This window comes from Sinocyclocheilus rhinocerous, unplaced genomic scaffold (genome assembly GCF_001515625.1).
Source record: "Sinocyclocheilus rhinocerous isolate Xijiao unplaced genomic scaffold, SAMN03320098_v1.1 scaffold285, whole genome shotgun sequence".
Lineage (NCBI taxonomy): Eukaryota > Metazoa > Chordata > Actinopteri > Cypriniformes > Cyprinidae > Sinocyclocheilus > Sinocyclocheilus rhinocerous.
The window spans coordinates 415,826-432,440 of NW_015630288.1; the positions used below are offsets into that span (position 1 = coordinate 415,826).

The 16,615-nt window shown below is 37.0% G+C and overlaps 1 protein-coding gene across 1 annotated transcript in view; it reads left to right on the top strand.

Annotated features, from left to right (window-relative positions):
* astn2 (astrotactin 2) overlaps positions 1 to 16,615 on the top strand; it is a 539,680-nt gene that overhangs the window by 341,350 nt on the left and 181,715 nt on the right. Inside the window, exon 11 of the mRNA XM_016552240.1 lies at positions 9,373 to 9,523. Within this exon, the coding sequence (XP_016407726.1) occupies positions 9,373 to 9,523 (151 nt within the window). The remainder of the gene's footprint in view (positions 1 to 9,372; positions 9,524 to 16,615) is intronic.

Consider the following 16,615-nt stretch of genomic DNA (forward strand, 5'->3'; position numbering starts at 1 on the left):
ATGTAGATGCATCACTAAATAAATAAATGGTTTGAAATAAGACAGGTATACCATATTCACCAACAGGAAATCTAATCACTGTAATGATGTATTTATGTGTATGATAAGACATTATTTAAAGTAAACAGAAGTAGTATTTAGTTTGCAGTGCATGTTAATGCGTAATACAACAGCTAGTCCAAGCGATTGCTTAACACTAACGTAAAAAGAGTCAAATAACGTAATGTTCTCCTCCTGCTTTTGTAAGAAAAGAAAAGAAAAGAAAAGAAAAGAAAAGAAAAGCTCAATATTTAGTAAGTATTTATTCATAGGGACTTTTCCTATGCCATATTTGGCATTCTGCTCTCTCATTAAGACTTTCTCTGTAAAGCTGCTTTGGGATCATCTCTATTGTGAAAGGCGCTATGCAAATAAACATGAATTGAATGTCATTCTTCCTTGAATAAATCAGCGATCCTGGAGAGACTATTTAGGATTGATTATTATACTCAGGGGGAGGTTTGGGATCAGGAATTGGTAAATTATACACCACTAGTGTTGATTGTTCTGGCAATAATCATTTTCGCTTGGCATTACAAAGGCTTTGATTAATTAGCAGACCTCAGGCACATGCTGAATCAAAAAACACCTCAACTATACACTTACACAGCCATGAAGATGGCTTTCCAAACAAACATCACACTGTAGACAAGAAGTCATTCATTTCTTGTCGTTTAGTGGCTGCATGGAGTTATCTACTTCTGCGGATGCTGTGCTTTGCATCCGATTTGAACCTTGTGAAATACTATGAAATATTTCTTGCAACTATTTGATCACTTGTGATTTATTCTAATCAAAATAGCAGGTGATTTATGTTTAGCCTTATTCTAAAAAGCAGCTGGTTTTGTAGAATGTACAGTTTATTGTTAGTTAATGAAGTCCGAAAAAAAAAAAAAACTACATTGTAAATCACTTTAGCCTTGTGCAACCCAAAATACATTGCACCTCCACAGTCATTACTGGAAATGTATCCTATATTGGTGGCTAATCTTTTTTTATTTTTTCATTTTACCATTGTAACGGAGTAATCAGAACGTGAAACGTACGGATCCATATGCAGAGCTTTATTTAAAGATGTGGTCATGAAACAGGCGAGGGTTAGACAATGGCAAACAGGTATGTTGTAGGCATGACAAAAGAGTAATCCAAGTGTACAGTTTATTGTTAGTTAATGAAGTCCGAAAAAAAAAAAAACTTACATTGTAAATCACTTTAGCCTTGTGCAACCCAAAATACATTGCACCTCCACAGTCATTACTGGAAATGTATCCTATATTGGTGGCTAATCTTTTTTTATTTTTTCATTTTACCATTGTAACGGAGTAATCAGAACGTGAAACGTACGGATCCATATGCAGAGCTTTATTTAAAGATGTGGTAATGAAACAGGCGCGGGTTAGACAATGGCAAACAGGTATGTTGTAGGCACGACAAAAGAGTAATCCAAGGACATGCGTGGGTCAAACGACGGCGAACATAATCCAGAGGGTGAAGCAAACAGGTAATCCAACAGACAGGCTAAATAATCAGAAAACAGGCAATCAGGAAAACAAGACGTGTCTTAACTTAGACTAGAACTAGGAACTCGAAACTAGGACCGGGAACTGGCTCCGTAATGTTGCTATCACTGACAGGGAGATAAGTGCAAACAATACTCAGCGATTTAAAAGAGGAAGTCCATGACTTATAAAGTGCGTTTGATTGGTTGCAGCTGTGTGTGTAATCAGTGCAATGGATGATGGGAAATGTAGTCCGGGGTGACATGTGAAAGTCTTTGTAGTGAGAGAGTCAATATAATGGAAGAGTGACCTCTGGTGGCAATTGGAAAGAAGTCCATGAACCGGATTCGTGACAACCATGATTAGTAAATACACTGAACTGTTTTGGTGTAGGATTTATTTTGAACAATGTACACTCAGAAATTGCTAGCAAATTTCACAAATAATTACAAAAAAGAAACAGCAAGTAACACAATGCAATTTTAAAGTAGAAAGACTAAAATAAAAATGTATTTGCATGTATCCAATAATCTTTGTATTCGGTATTTGATGTACTTTGAAACAATTTTCACTCAGAAGTCACTTGTAAATTTCACAAAGAATTACAAAGAAATGAAAAGTAACATTGAATTAAACATGAAATGTTAAAGTAGAAGGACTAAAGTAGTGTTTTCTTGTAAAATCTGCAATAATCTTTATATATTTAATATTTTAGCATTTTTTAACAGTGTTGGATTTAGTTTGAAATAATATTGACTCACAAATTTCACAAATAATTAAATATAAATAATTGAAACTGCAATTGATGTATTGAATTATGCAAAGATTTTAAGTAGAAAGACTGAAATAGTGTTTTTGTATGTTGTAAATGTTGTTAATGTTGTACTTTTTTATTATTAATTTATTTTACATTATCAAGGGTAAATGCTTGTGATGTCATGTTCGTTATGCAAACAGACACAATTGAGTTGAAGGCTTATTTCAATTGACACTCCAGATGCTAAAGACTTTCACTGTCTCCACACATGCAAAAAAAAATTCTTGCAGCTGCTGCTGAAGTTCAATATAGCAATATTTAATGTTATTAAAGGACTAAATCCATCTAAAAAATCTATTGAAACACATCTGGTAGATGTCTTCACCTCATAGTGAATGGCTGCCGTCTGGCGATTTTTATTTTTTATTTTTTTGTATGTTTTTTTTTTGTGCATTTCTCAACTTTTCGACATTCTCGCCATAGCTTTACAGTGCAGTGGTGGTTTATGTGTGGGAAGACATATACTGATGCGAGGTCCAGGTAGGTGAATCTCTAGCCAGGTGTATGTGACCCTCGATTCCTGTCACTCTCAGCCTCCCAGCTTTCAGGAAGGGGCTGCAGTTCTGCCCCGCCGGCATCCATCAATAATTCAGACTTCACATTAATTACAAAACGGCTCTGCAGAGCTCCGCTCTCCGCATGCGGTACGGGCTTACAGTCATCCATCACCCCTTTCAACCCACTCACATAAAGCTCACATTTCTCCTGAGGTCCAGATGACGGGAAAAAGCAATTCTTTCATTTCTACAGGTCTCTTGGCAGGTGTTTGTTTGAGCTTGTGTGCATTAGAATGCAATCTGAATTGTTGCGATGTTGCCGCTCACCAGCTGTCAGAGACAAATTCAATTAAGACATCACAGGAACAGGGCGGGTGAGAATGATTAAAACTGTCAATAGCGGGCACAGTTATGAAATGCCACAGCAATATCATCCTCCTATGCATCACAAGACAAATGGCTTTCATCTAGTGCCACTGCGGCCTCTGATTGAATCAGCAAAATTTCAAAGGAATTATATCGATTATAATGCTTGAAATAAAATAAAGATTCTAAAGACTGAAACCTGAAATAAAATATAAAAACGAGCTAGTTTACAAAGCAACATTTATCTTTTTTCATTTAGTTCAGCTTTATGTACTAAAATGTAATAAACTGAAATAAAAATGCATACAAATCTATACAGGCATATTTAAAAACATCAAAAACTAATAAAAGTGACAAAAACACACTACAAAAATGACTTAAACTGTAACAGTATCTCAATGATACTAAAATAACACTGTACTTAGTTGTATAACTTAGTTATTACTGTAAAATATTATTTTCACTGATTATTTTATATTATTAATTAAAGTCAGTACAACTATTTAAAAGAAATGCTTTACCGTAATAAGAAAAGTTAAGTCCTTAACTGGTATAAAACACATTTTTAGTATAATATTAATTCGATTTTAATTTGCACCAATAATGTTGTTCAAATTCAACCTAAGTATAAAAATGATGCACTACATCAGTGCGGCCTCTGATTGAATCAGCAAAATTTCAAAGGAATTATATCGATTATAATATTTCACCTGTTTCATATCCACTCCTATAGAGGCGGCAATGCAAAAATGGTTCATCGACTTTAGATCTCAATGAAGACTTGTAATTAGCTTCCAGCATATATATCTATCAACTATTTAAAAGAAATGCTTTACCGTAATAAGAAAAGTTAAGTCCTTAACTGGTATAAAACACATTTTTAGTATAATATTAATTCGATTTTAATTTGCACCAATAATGTTGTTCAAATTCAACCTAAGTATAAAAATGATGCACTACATCAGTAATGTAAAACATCAGTAATGGAAACTTATTGAAAAAAAAAAAAAATTGCACGATGTAAACTGAAATTTCTAAGAAATTTTCAGATTTGCAACATTTTTTTTTTTTATATTTGTATTCCAATGCAGAAATAAGTTTCCATTGTAACTGATTAAATAAATTTACTTTTTTTTTTTTTTTCTTTTTCAGATTTTGTGAGAGTAACCCTTGTAAGTGGTTCATATGAAATGGTATAGTGATGAGCAATAATGCATTATACAGTCATTATTTCATTCATGGACCTGTATAGTTTTTTTAAATAAGCTGTAATTGCTTGTTAATGCTGGTGTAAGCCGCAGCTGTAATGCTGCTGTGTGTTTGTCTGCAGAGCTTATTAGGCTGACATGTAATGCGAGCAGGCAGGCTGTGGGCAATGCCAGCGCCCTTGCCATGGGAAATCATGTTCCATCTTGTTAGGGGAAGTTTGGACGCTTTGGCCTGTGAGGACCGCTAATAATCACCCCAGCGACTGTCATGGCTGCAGACGTCCTCCTGCTCCACACAGCCGGCCAGAAACACACTTATTATGTACTGTACGCACCTGCCACTGTGGCCAGCTGAAGACACACATGAACACACACATGATCACCGAACATCATTTGACTATGAATCTCATGAAAACATATCCAGGTCACATTGATTTCATCCAAAAAGAAAGAAAGAAAAAAAATTGACATTACTTCCATGACAAAGCACATTTTTCCCTCCAAATTGTCATTCTGTACACATTCAGACATTGCCATATCTTTAAATGCTCAGAAAAAGGGTACAAAGCTACCTAAATGGTACATATCAGTTTCCCTAAAATGCACATGCTAGTACCTTTTTTGAGAGTATATACAGTATATATAATGTTAATTTCAACTGTTAACTACAACTTTTGCCTCAATAAACTTCAATTTTTCTGCGTATTAATAGTAAGGTAGTTGTTAAGTTTAGGTATGGGGTAAGATTAGGGGATCTAAAAAAAATGCAGAATAAGGCATTAATATGTGCTTTGCCAATATGTTAATAATAGGCATGCTAATAAACTAGTAGTTAATAGAAAGAATGTTTTAATAGTTAATAGTACATGTTTTCATGTTAATAGTACATTTTCACCTTTTGTAGTTATGCATGAGTCCCTCAATTGTCCTCAGTGTGAAAATATGGATCTCAAAATCATACAGTCAATGTTGGAAAGGGTTCAAATATGCAGAAGGTGCTGGAAATCCAAAGAATGTGCAGGAGCTGGAGGATTTTTCTGAAGAACAGCAGGCAGTTGGACTGCTCAGGACAAACAAGGGACTCATGGACAACTATCTCAAAATATAAAAATAGTCGTGGATCATCCAGGAAATGACGCATAGTATTAAGATTCAAGGGTATGTAAACGTTTGAATGGGGTCATTTTTATTAATTCAGTTATTATTTTGTATTGTGGAGAATATGTAAACATCTATTATGTGAAATAGCTTATTCAGGACAGTACTAAATAAAAAATAACATGCAATTTTCATGATCTCTTATTTTGCTTCAATTATTAATTTTGCACATTATGCAAGGGGTATGTAAACTTATGAGCACACCTGTGTATTCCTAAAGTGGTCCTCCTTAGATACTCATTACTGTAATACATCATCCACCTTTGGATCTCTCTCTGTCTCGCTATCTCTCTTTCAAGCTTCATTTTACTGTTTCTCTCCAGCAACATAAGCCAGATTTTAGACTGTTTACAAGTCTGTTCCAATTTGCAGCTTTCTTTGGTTGTGACTGACATAGAAAACATAGTCAACAACTGTTCTGTTTTTATTTTTCCACTGAGAGTAATCTGTCTCTATTCATGATGTTAATTTCATGAATCATCTGTGAGCAGAGAATCAGTAGATGTATTGGACGGCAGGAAGCTGATCTTTTATAATTCACATTGGTCTGATCAGCAGACATGTACATGTTATCTCAGGTCAGCTTCTGATTTCTTTGATTCTTATATTGTTGTGTGTTTGTCTGCCTCCACAGAAATACTGTCAGTAATAAAAAAATCTAAATATATGGTGGATACAGTATATGGACTAAATGGAAATATGTGGTTTGGTTGGGCTGCTATTGAAATGAAGAGCACTCGCTGTGAATGTGTGTCTGGACATGCGTTCATCCCAAGAGCATTCAGTCTGGTTTGTTACTTGACGTTTTTGAATAAGACTAATTCAAGGACACAGTATGCGTCACATCTCTGGATCTCTACTAACAACTGCAACACAGTCTCCGCACAACGGTTCCATCCATCCATTAATTAGCAATCTTTTTTTTAATCTTAATCTTAATTAGCAACATCAATTGGCAATCTGAAAACCATGAAACTCATATAATGTAAATCATATAGTAAAATATCTAAACTTGATGGTAAACACAGTAAATCTATTCCATTCTAGTATAAATTACACCTTTAATTACAGCAAGTGCTTAACAACTTTAAAATTGTATATAAAACAGTGTAATTATGTTTATTAATTTCCTCACAATAAGTAAACCTAACCATTTCATTAAAGTGAATTAGTTGCAAGTAGATTATACTTGGATGTGCAATTAAAATAATGTTAATTTCAGTTGAAATGGCTAAAAACAACCAAGGCTAATTAGCATTACTGAGATTCATTGGGGGATTTTCAGCTCCTTTCATTCTTTGCATGACTGGAAGAGAATATTTGTTTTTGCATAATTGCAATATATCGTTGCATAATAGTTGGGATTTTTTATTTATTTTTTCGCTATAAAGATCTATTCAGATTCACCTTTTTTGACAGTTGGTGATAAGTGAGTCACTGAAACATTCACTCAACTAATTTGTGAAAAACAAACTGCTTGGTCGTTTACATATTGTTTTATTATCTCATTACAATGTGTGCGTCTATGAATGTATTAAGAGATAAATAATAATAAATAAATAGCATAAAATAAACATTTTCTTATGCCTGTATCTGTTTGTTTTAGTAAGTTCGATTTCTTCTGCATTCTATAGTTTTGTTTTGTTTTTTTTAGTTGTAGTTTATGTTTTTCACAATCACAATAGATCACCACAGATGTTTGCCTGGTGTCATGGCAACAGCAAAGCACACAATATTTCTGTGACCTTGTGCTCCATCCTCATTGGAAAACCAATGATGAATAGTAACAAATTATATGTTTGTCTCTGCCACAAAAACAGACACCTGTTTCAATTATGTCCTGCTCTCAGAGTAAACGTTGTTGTGCAGAGGACAGAGGAGGGCATTATGGGTGTCCGCTGAAGGTACTGCTCATTTTGTCCTCATGCGGAAGTCATGCATTATTTCTGCACTGCATGTTCTACATGATCTAATTAGTATTTATAGGTAAACTGCAAATGTATCCTACTTTTTTAATGTCTGAAAACACATCCATGTATCAATTAATGTGTTACAGTTACTGATATATTATAATATCCTAATTCAGTATGTCAAGCTGCTTTGAAAAGATGCGTATTGTGAAAAGCTCTATACAAATAACCCTGACTTGACTCATATGTACAATATTAATGTATGGACAGTTTTTGAAATGTAAATGCTTTTACATCTGTACACTGCACACATTCATTCGTTCGTTCATTCCCAGAAATGTTTCTTGAGCAGCAAATCAGCATATTAGAATTATTTCTGAAGGATCATGTGACACTGAAGACTGGAGTAATGATGCTGAAAAATCAGCTTTGATCACATACACTTTACACTATATTTACATAGAAGTTTTAATTTGTAATAATATTTCACTTTTTACTGTCATTTTGATCAAACAAATGCAGCCTTGGTGAGCGGAAGACAATTTTCAACAGGAGCGGTTTCTTCATTAGGGCAATAGGGTGACGCACCACCAAAGTGTAAAAGGGAGAGTTTTTTTTTCTCTTTTTTTTTTCACATTCAATCTCAACTGTCACCATTCTAGACTGTTTGTTCTGCCTCTGGATATTGGTTCTTTGGAGTACCACCCCTTGTTGGGCAATTTCACTTTGGCTGAGAATCGGCCAGACTGTTCTTAGACTTCCATACAAACACTTTTATGTATTTATTTATTTATTTTCAGAACTGCAGGCGCTGCAATGCAATCTCTATGAGTTCCAGGAGGGTTAGCACTAATGTGCTTTCGTAATCATACGCAACCTTAACTTGTGCAGCGATTGGTGAACAAACATACCTCTATTAAAAAGGAATATGAAGTCAGGACTAGTCTGTATGGGCTGAATAAAGCAAACCAGTATCTAACAGTAAAGTTTTGATGGATGGCGATTGTAATGGGGGTGAAGATGATTACAGTGACCCACAGCAATCCTACAATATTAGACGCGCGAGTCCATTATTAATGTGCAAATAAACGAACCGTGTATGTGTGCTCTTTGGTAGCTTTTTGCATGAGCACATTTCAGTATGCTAGGATGTCTGGCAAGTGTTTTATAATAGAAACTCACTGAAGAAACATGTTTTTATAGGAGTTTGCAATGGTCAATGGTGTTTATATACGTACCTGACACAGGAACTGTTCATTGGTCATGTTGGCTGCCTTCAATCACCACATTCGACAAATTCAGAATATTTTAATTTACTTTTTTTTATTTGTGTTCTGTTCTGTTTAATAATTCTGAAAGGATCTGTTAAGGCGGTATAGTGGCATCTCCGTGAGGTCCTGTTTGGTACAGTATGGCAGCTTGACTTGTAGTTATTTAAATATGTATAGAAAAACAAAAGTCACATTAATTTTTTTCCCTCACAGTTTTTGATGTTGCACTGTATACATAAATTGTGAATTATGAAAATTAAAACAAAAGTAATAATAATAATTTATCTTGAAAAAAGCTTGCAGAAATTATTTTGTCGGAATCATCCTCAATCTTTGGTAAAAAAAAAAAAAAAAAATTATTTATTTAAAATGTTTCAAGTCTTAATACTTTTCCTTTTTGGTATACTGCGATAAATCATAACCGGATGTATGCTGAACGTGTTGGATGTGGCGCCTTATAGAAAATTGTCCACCAGGCGCCACTGCTTTTCAAAGGCATTAAAAATTCATAAATATTCTGAACTTAATATAAAATGTTTTTGAACGTTACCTATTTTGTTTGTTAATGATATTTAATTGTATTTCTCTCCTGTGTTTTTTCTTTTAGGGAAGAGGCCATCATGTCTACATATTTTGAGACGGTGGACGATCTGCTCGCGTCGTTTGGTCCAGTGAGGGATTGCTCTAAAGACAACGGCGGATGCCGGAAAAACTTTAAGTGTGTTTCAGACAGAAGGATGGACTCGACTGGCTGCATGGTGAGTAGCCATAGTCACATATCATCTAAAATCGGCCTGCTTGATGACTTACTGAGCTCAAGCTATCTGAAACACGGCACAAGTGAAGACTGTTGAGTCATATTGGCATCCTGCACTGAGACTATCAAGCTCTTATTCCAGGAGAACAGCATTCTGGCAAATACGTCTCATTACAGGCAGATAAGTTTGTCTCGTGTTACATGTGCAGATTTAAAGGAAGGAAATGAGAACAAGGAAATGTGGTTAATGGCTTTTTTTTCCTTGCTCAAAGCAAGGAAATTGATGAGCTCACAGCACTCTGAGCTGATGGATGAATCAATCATACACAGCACGATGGGCCTTAATCACTCACAAAGTGTGTTTCAGACAGAAGGATGGACTCAACTGGCTGCATGGTGAGTAGCCATAGTCACATATCATCTAAAATCGGCCTGCTTGATGACTTACTGAGCTCAAGCTATCTGAAACACGGCACAAGTGAAGACTGTTGAGTCATATTGGCATCCTGCACTGAGACTATCAAGCTCTTATTCCAGGAGAACAGCATTCTGGCAAATACGTCTCATTACAGGCAGATAAGTTTGTCTCGTGTTACATGTGCAGATTTAAAGGAAGGAAATGAGAACAAGGAAATGTGGTTAATGGCTTTTTTTTCCTTGCTCAAAGCAAGGAAATTGATGAGCTCACAGCACTCTGAGCTGATGGATGAATCAATCATACACAGCACGATGGGCCTTAATCACTCACACATTTATTAAGAATAAAAGTCTGACACTGATCTTGCAGTCTGATCAGCTGCAGTGCTTTAAAAGAATAGTTCACCCCAAAATGAAAATGCTCTTATCTTTCATTAACGCTCGAGTCGTTACAAAGCCATTTCTTCTGGGGAACAGAAAAGGTCAAATTTTGAAGAATGTCCTAATCACTCTTTTCTTTTGTAATGAAACATAAGACTGTCAAGTGTCAGATTTGCCATTAAAATGATTGGTTCTTATGTCATCATGGATGTCAAAAAGAATCGTGAAAAATAAACTAAAAAGTAGCGACAAAGAAGTGTGCTAATTGTATTGAATGTGTACGTGTAGTGTACTTTAAATCTCATAAGTATATACAAAAAACTGTACTCACAGATAATGTACTGCTGATGAAAAAAAAGTTCACGTAAGTGTAGCCTACTGAAAATTATGTAATTAATTAAGGTCCTTGCACACTGAGTCCGACATTTTTGTATGCATTTTTTCGTATTTGTCATCCTTAAATTTCATCACGCATGAAAGTCTTCAAGCAGTGAGGATGATTTTGTTGTCCTCTCGCTTCTTACAAGCAGAAAAAGAAAGGAAATATTGGGTCCATCCAATCCTGAGATATAGAGAGGAAGGAGAGCTCCCCCTCCTTATTGAGGAGCAGCGGGATTACCATGGACGATTCAAAGTTTACTTCAGTATGTCAGAGGCTCAGTTTGATGTTTTGCTAGCGATACTAGAGCCAGATATTAAAAGAAGACCACCAATTTCTGTGAACTCACTGTACAAGGATCTTTACAGTGCTTTGTACTGCAAGACAAAGTGGATGAACTTGACAATAGCCATTCTAGATGTTGGCGTTAGCTTGTATGGTGGCTCTGAATTGTCAAAACACCTGTCAAAATGCTTGCTACTGATGCGAAAAACGCAGAAAATCGAACCCGATCCGAATTTTTTTATGATGAACGAACGTTTCGGAGGCAGTTTGTAAATGTGATTGACACAGCGTCAGCTCGTATTAATTTTTCAATGTGCGAAAATTTCAGACGAAAATTTCGGATTCAGTGTGCAATGGCCTTTACTCATCCTCTTGTTGTTCCAAATGCCAGTTCCTGTGTCAGCTGTTGTGAACATGCGTTAAAGACTGACACAGAAGAGAATAAATTGTTGGATAAAGTTATTTTTGTTTTCTTTGTGCATAAAAACTATTCTTGTAGCTTCATAAAATTAAGGTTGAACCATTGATGTCACATGGACTATTTTAACGATGTCCTTACTACCTTTCTGGGCCTTGAACGTGGTAGTTTTGTTGCTGTCTATACAAGGTCAGAAAGCACTTGGAATTCGTCAAAAATATATTAATTTGTATTCCGAAGATGAACGAAGGTCTTACGGGTTTGGAATGACATGAGGGTGAGTAATTAATGACAGAATTTTCAACGAAATATCTGATATTCCGATTCTGAAATATGTGCAAGTAAATCTATTTGGTAGTTTAAACACTTTTATATCGACCGTGTTAGTTGATCTATACCGGGTGATGGGCGCCGCCATGTTAGTTCGCGCTGAATCCGAGCTGTGGGATTTACAACTCGCAAATTCATCCTCTCCTCCCGAAACATGTTAAAGTAGGTCTCTGGTAAACTGGGAGAAGAGCAGAGTAAACTTACGTGGTAGTTTTGTTGCTGTCTATACAAGGTCAGAAAGCACTTGGAATTCGTCAAAAATATATTAATTTGTATTCCGAAGATGAACGAAGGTCTTACGGGTTTGGAAGGTACCTACACAATTTGTATATCATATCAATAAAACCTGTCGTCAGATTATATTTGTAAGGATCATTATTGCCGTTTCCATAGACATCAGCGTGCATTTTACCTTGATTATATATTATATATTAGCTGTTTTGTTTGATATTACATTAAGGCCTTGTTTAAACTAGTGCGTTTTCGTTTTAAAACGGCGTTTTAAAATGAAAACGATCCTCGTCTACACTGGCGTTTTCACTGCGTTTCAGAAACAATCTCCGTCCACACTACACAACTGAAAACGCATGTCACATGACCATTTATGCAGGTACAACCATAGATTTGTATAGGTAGATGATCTATTATTTAGATGGCAGATGCGTCTACGTGCTAGGAGCGGTCGTATGGGTAATCTACCTATACATATCTATGGGTGCAACAATAAGCATGATGTTATTGTTTACAAGGTCGTCAAGGATATGCAGAGCGAATGTCGGCAGCCACACCATCGTTTTCAAAAGTCTCCGTTTTGCTCTGTTTACACTGAAATGCAACCGCGTAGTTTTCAAACTAAAGCAGGGTCTGCAGCATTTTCAAACGTCTCCGTTTTCAACCTCAAAAACGCTGGAGTAGTGTAAACAACAGGCGTAACCGTAGCAAAAGTTATGCGTTTTAAAATGAAAACGCACTAGTGTAAACAAGGCCTAAAAGTTAATAATTTCTTTCTTCAAGTATATATGCTTTTAAAGTGTATTATTTCACTAATAAGTACTTTTTGCTAAAGTTCTTTTTCGCAAGGGGCAATGCGCCTAAAGCCCTGTTTACACCTGTTATTAAGATGTGTCTTGGTCAATGACCACTGACCACGAGTGTAAAAAAAAAAAAACATGTTGTAAATGGTGTCCAGAACATCTGAACTTCATTCAGAATGCACATGTGCATTCATTCAAAAACATTCATGTGATTCTGACTAAAATTACAGGTAATCTACAGTAAGATGTATCTCCATGGTTAGACAGTCGCTGAAACCAGGTTTCTCATCTCAGTTTGCCCTGACCTGAAATAACCTAAAAGTGACATAAAGCTTTCCTGGTGACAGGAGGTCCTTGTTCATATAGACTTCCATCATGTACCATTGGAGAGTCAAGTGAAAAGATAATGGCAAGGATGTGACAAGTCCAAGGTGATTCGGTACGGCCTGTTTGAGCCTCTCAGGGTGATGGTAGGTGACAGCCGCTGATGTTTCCAGCAGAGCGGCTCACCCGCTGTATGCTGGTCCTGGAGCAGGAGGCAGAAGGAAACCAGACTGTGATGAATGAGGCTCTCCATGATGGATCTTTAAAAGTGAAGCAGGATGATGGAGCATTTTCTGTTGCCTCAGAAAGAGCTTTCTCTGTCTGGCTTTCCACATCATGACAGTGATGTTGTACTCTTGTGTGAGGTTATGATGTTCTTAAATGATTTATTTCCAGAATGAAGGGGTGATGTTGGCTCTTCTACAGTCTATCCTCAACAAATTCTTGACAGAACACCTGCCAGTCATCCAGACTTCATCTCAGTCATCTCTACATATTAGTGGTCCATCCATAGCCTCACCATTGGTGGTGTACAGTCATTAGTCTACAGTAGCTACATTTACATGCACCTAAGATTGAATTTGACTATCTTCTCAAGTTTTGTTTAGAATACATATATGCACCTGTAAACAGTGTACAATTTAGGGTTCATATAAACAGAACATTCAGAATCTGAAATCAGATTGGATTCACAATTTACGAAATTAGTGCATGTAAACATACCTAGTGAGGTACAGAGAGAGGGACAGAACACAGTATTGAGGGGCACCGATGTTTGTGATCTTGGTTTGCTTCTGCCTGAATAATTTGCTCTCTGTCCGTTAGGAAATCAAATTGGCAGACGGAAGATGGAGTCAGTTTATGATGGAGAAAGTACTTTACTGTTACAGATGTTGGAGCTGTAATTGTGTCTTCAGGACTTGGACTAGACTGAAAGAGAGTACTAGAAGTGGACTTTCTGATGCTCTTGTTTCCACCTGGTATTGTGTTTTTGGTGATCAGCAAAGACATGGTCAGTCGTGACACTTTGGTATTCATATTTTCTGTCTCCTTTAATCTCTTGTGATCAGATTTCATAGAGACCCATAAAGACCCCACATCCTATTGATATTAGTAAATTCAGATCGTGTGTATAAATGTGCTCTTATCAAATGGACTGGAGAAGTAATCCTTGAAAGTTTGCCATTCCATTTCTATTGTTCATTGTTGGCTTTTAGCAAACCTTTATTATTTAAAACACATGAATAACAAATATGACCCACTTCTTCTATCTGTGTTTCTGTATATAAAGTACACATATGTAATGTAGTGGAGGGCTGTAAGCTTAGCAGATGTTGTTGTCTTTTGCATTCGGTCTCAGACTAAGGACCAGATATACTAAACAGGGCAAATTAGCATGATAGTGCAATTCCATAAAAGCGCCAATGAGAGTAGAAAGGTCTGCATTTGAATGTTTTTATGGTTGCTTTGTCTTTTTTTTATTAGTATGCATTATTTTGTAGTGGTTTTATTATTGCTTGTTTTGCACAGCACAGTTCATCACTTACTTTCAAAAATCTCCAGATGATGAAAGGAATGTTTATCAACTTCAAAGCATTTCATTTTATTTGTCATGTCTTCCTTTGATCAATGTGTGAAAGGAAAAAAATATAAATCACTATACCTGCACACTAATGTCACATATCATTCTGAGCATTCGTACGGTTGTAATTTTGTAGCAAATAGCTGAGAAGAGTGAAAGGATGGTGCTTTTATTTTTTTTTTTAACTTTTTTTACCATCATCTGTGATGGATTTTGAATTCGGGTGGCCATAGAATTGTGGCACGACAAGAGCATTTGTAAAGGCACTGACATAATTTGTAATCTTGCCAAGCGTTGAATGGGGTCTGTCTTATAAAAACACTGCATGTCCTAAAACAATCAGCGGCGCACTTTTAGGGCATTTGCAGCAATCGCTGCCTAATCCTTTTAAGTGTTCACTTCACCTCTATTACTGAGAGTGTGGAGAGGAAGGAAAAGCTCTTTAAAGTTCCTCATGTCACCAATGCTGAAGAGGGTGAAACACAGGGAGACTCCATCCAGAGTGGTATCGTGACCTCGGCCCAAGTCAAGAGATCCAGAAATGAATCCACTTCAGCCACCAGTTACAAGGAAATTGTATAGATTTACCCGAGTGTCAAGCTTGAGATCGGAGTGATATACTTAAAGACACGTATTGAATGTGAATGCAGTTTTATTTCCAAGATTTAACAATCACCAATCAATGTGTTTGCATCTGCATCTTTACATAAATTGCTTTGCAGTTATTTATCAGAATGTTAAAATCACTACTAGCTAGATAAAGACACACATTGGCTTTAAGTAATTTAGCACATAATTAAAATCCCATATCTAACAAAAATAAAATAGAGTTGGAAGCAGCAATTATGAGATAAGCACATTATCAGAATAACAATTGGACATACAGCATTTCTGTAAATGATTTTAAATGTAAAGTAGAATTATTTATGAAACAAATGACCAATTTAACTTTTGACCAATTGTGCAAAAATTGTAGTTCCCTTTCAAGGGAACTTCGAACTGCGTCCTCTAGGGGTCGCTATGGGGAACGCCTCGTCGTGACCCGTGTCTGAAGCATACATTGAAAAAACACCAACAACACGTTGGCCGGCGACAGCCCATGACGTCACTACCGGTGCGACTATTAGTATAAATAGGCGCCGGGAGAACATGTCATTCTCTTCTTCGTCTTCACTGACCGTTTTGTTTGAAGCGTGCATTTCCGTGGTAAGAGCGATCTATATTCCTATCATTATGGCGAGCACTAGCAAAGCGTTAAGAGGGTGTGTGCATTCGCGTCGTCGTTATTTGACACCTGATGACACACACGATCTCTGCGTTGTTTGTTTGGGAAAAGAGCACGCACGCGATATCCTTGAGGGGGCAATCCGCGTTCATTGCGAGCGTATTTTAATGAAAAGCTCCGCTCTCGTTTGTCTCTCTTCTCGAGGGGAGAGGGAAAACCATCGGTTTCCCGCGGTTCAGGACCCGCCGCTGCTGAGGCACGGAGGAGAATGAACTCGTGGGGATCGCATGTGGATCTGGCCGATGAGTTTGAAGAGGGGTTTTCCCGGTTTCGCCTTCCGAATATTTTTGGTTACCTCCGTTGAGAAGGTGGTCGAGAAGTTCAGGGAGGCAAAGGCGCGCTCAGCGGCCTTCAGTCCTTCATTTCACGATGGTCCAGGTCTAAGCCCGAACAGTATAGGGGTCCTGGTCCGTCTCGGTCTGAGGATCAGAGACGGCCACAGAAGGCTAGTGTCGCGGCTCGCGCTCCTCCCCCGCCTGCGGGTAGGGTTAGAAGGAATCGCGGGTCAAAGGGAGGTAGGCAAGACCTAGGGATGTGATCCAGACAAGGCATCAGCGCTTTCGTCCGGATCAGAGTGATACTTGAGTATCTACTCGTTTCCTTCGGGGGTCTTACATCTGCCCTTAGCTCCTAATTCCCCTATAACCACCAGCTCTCC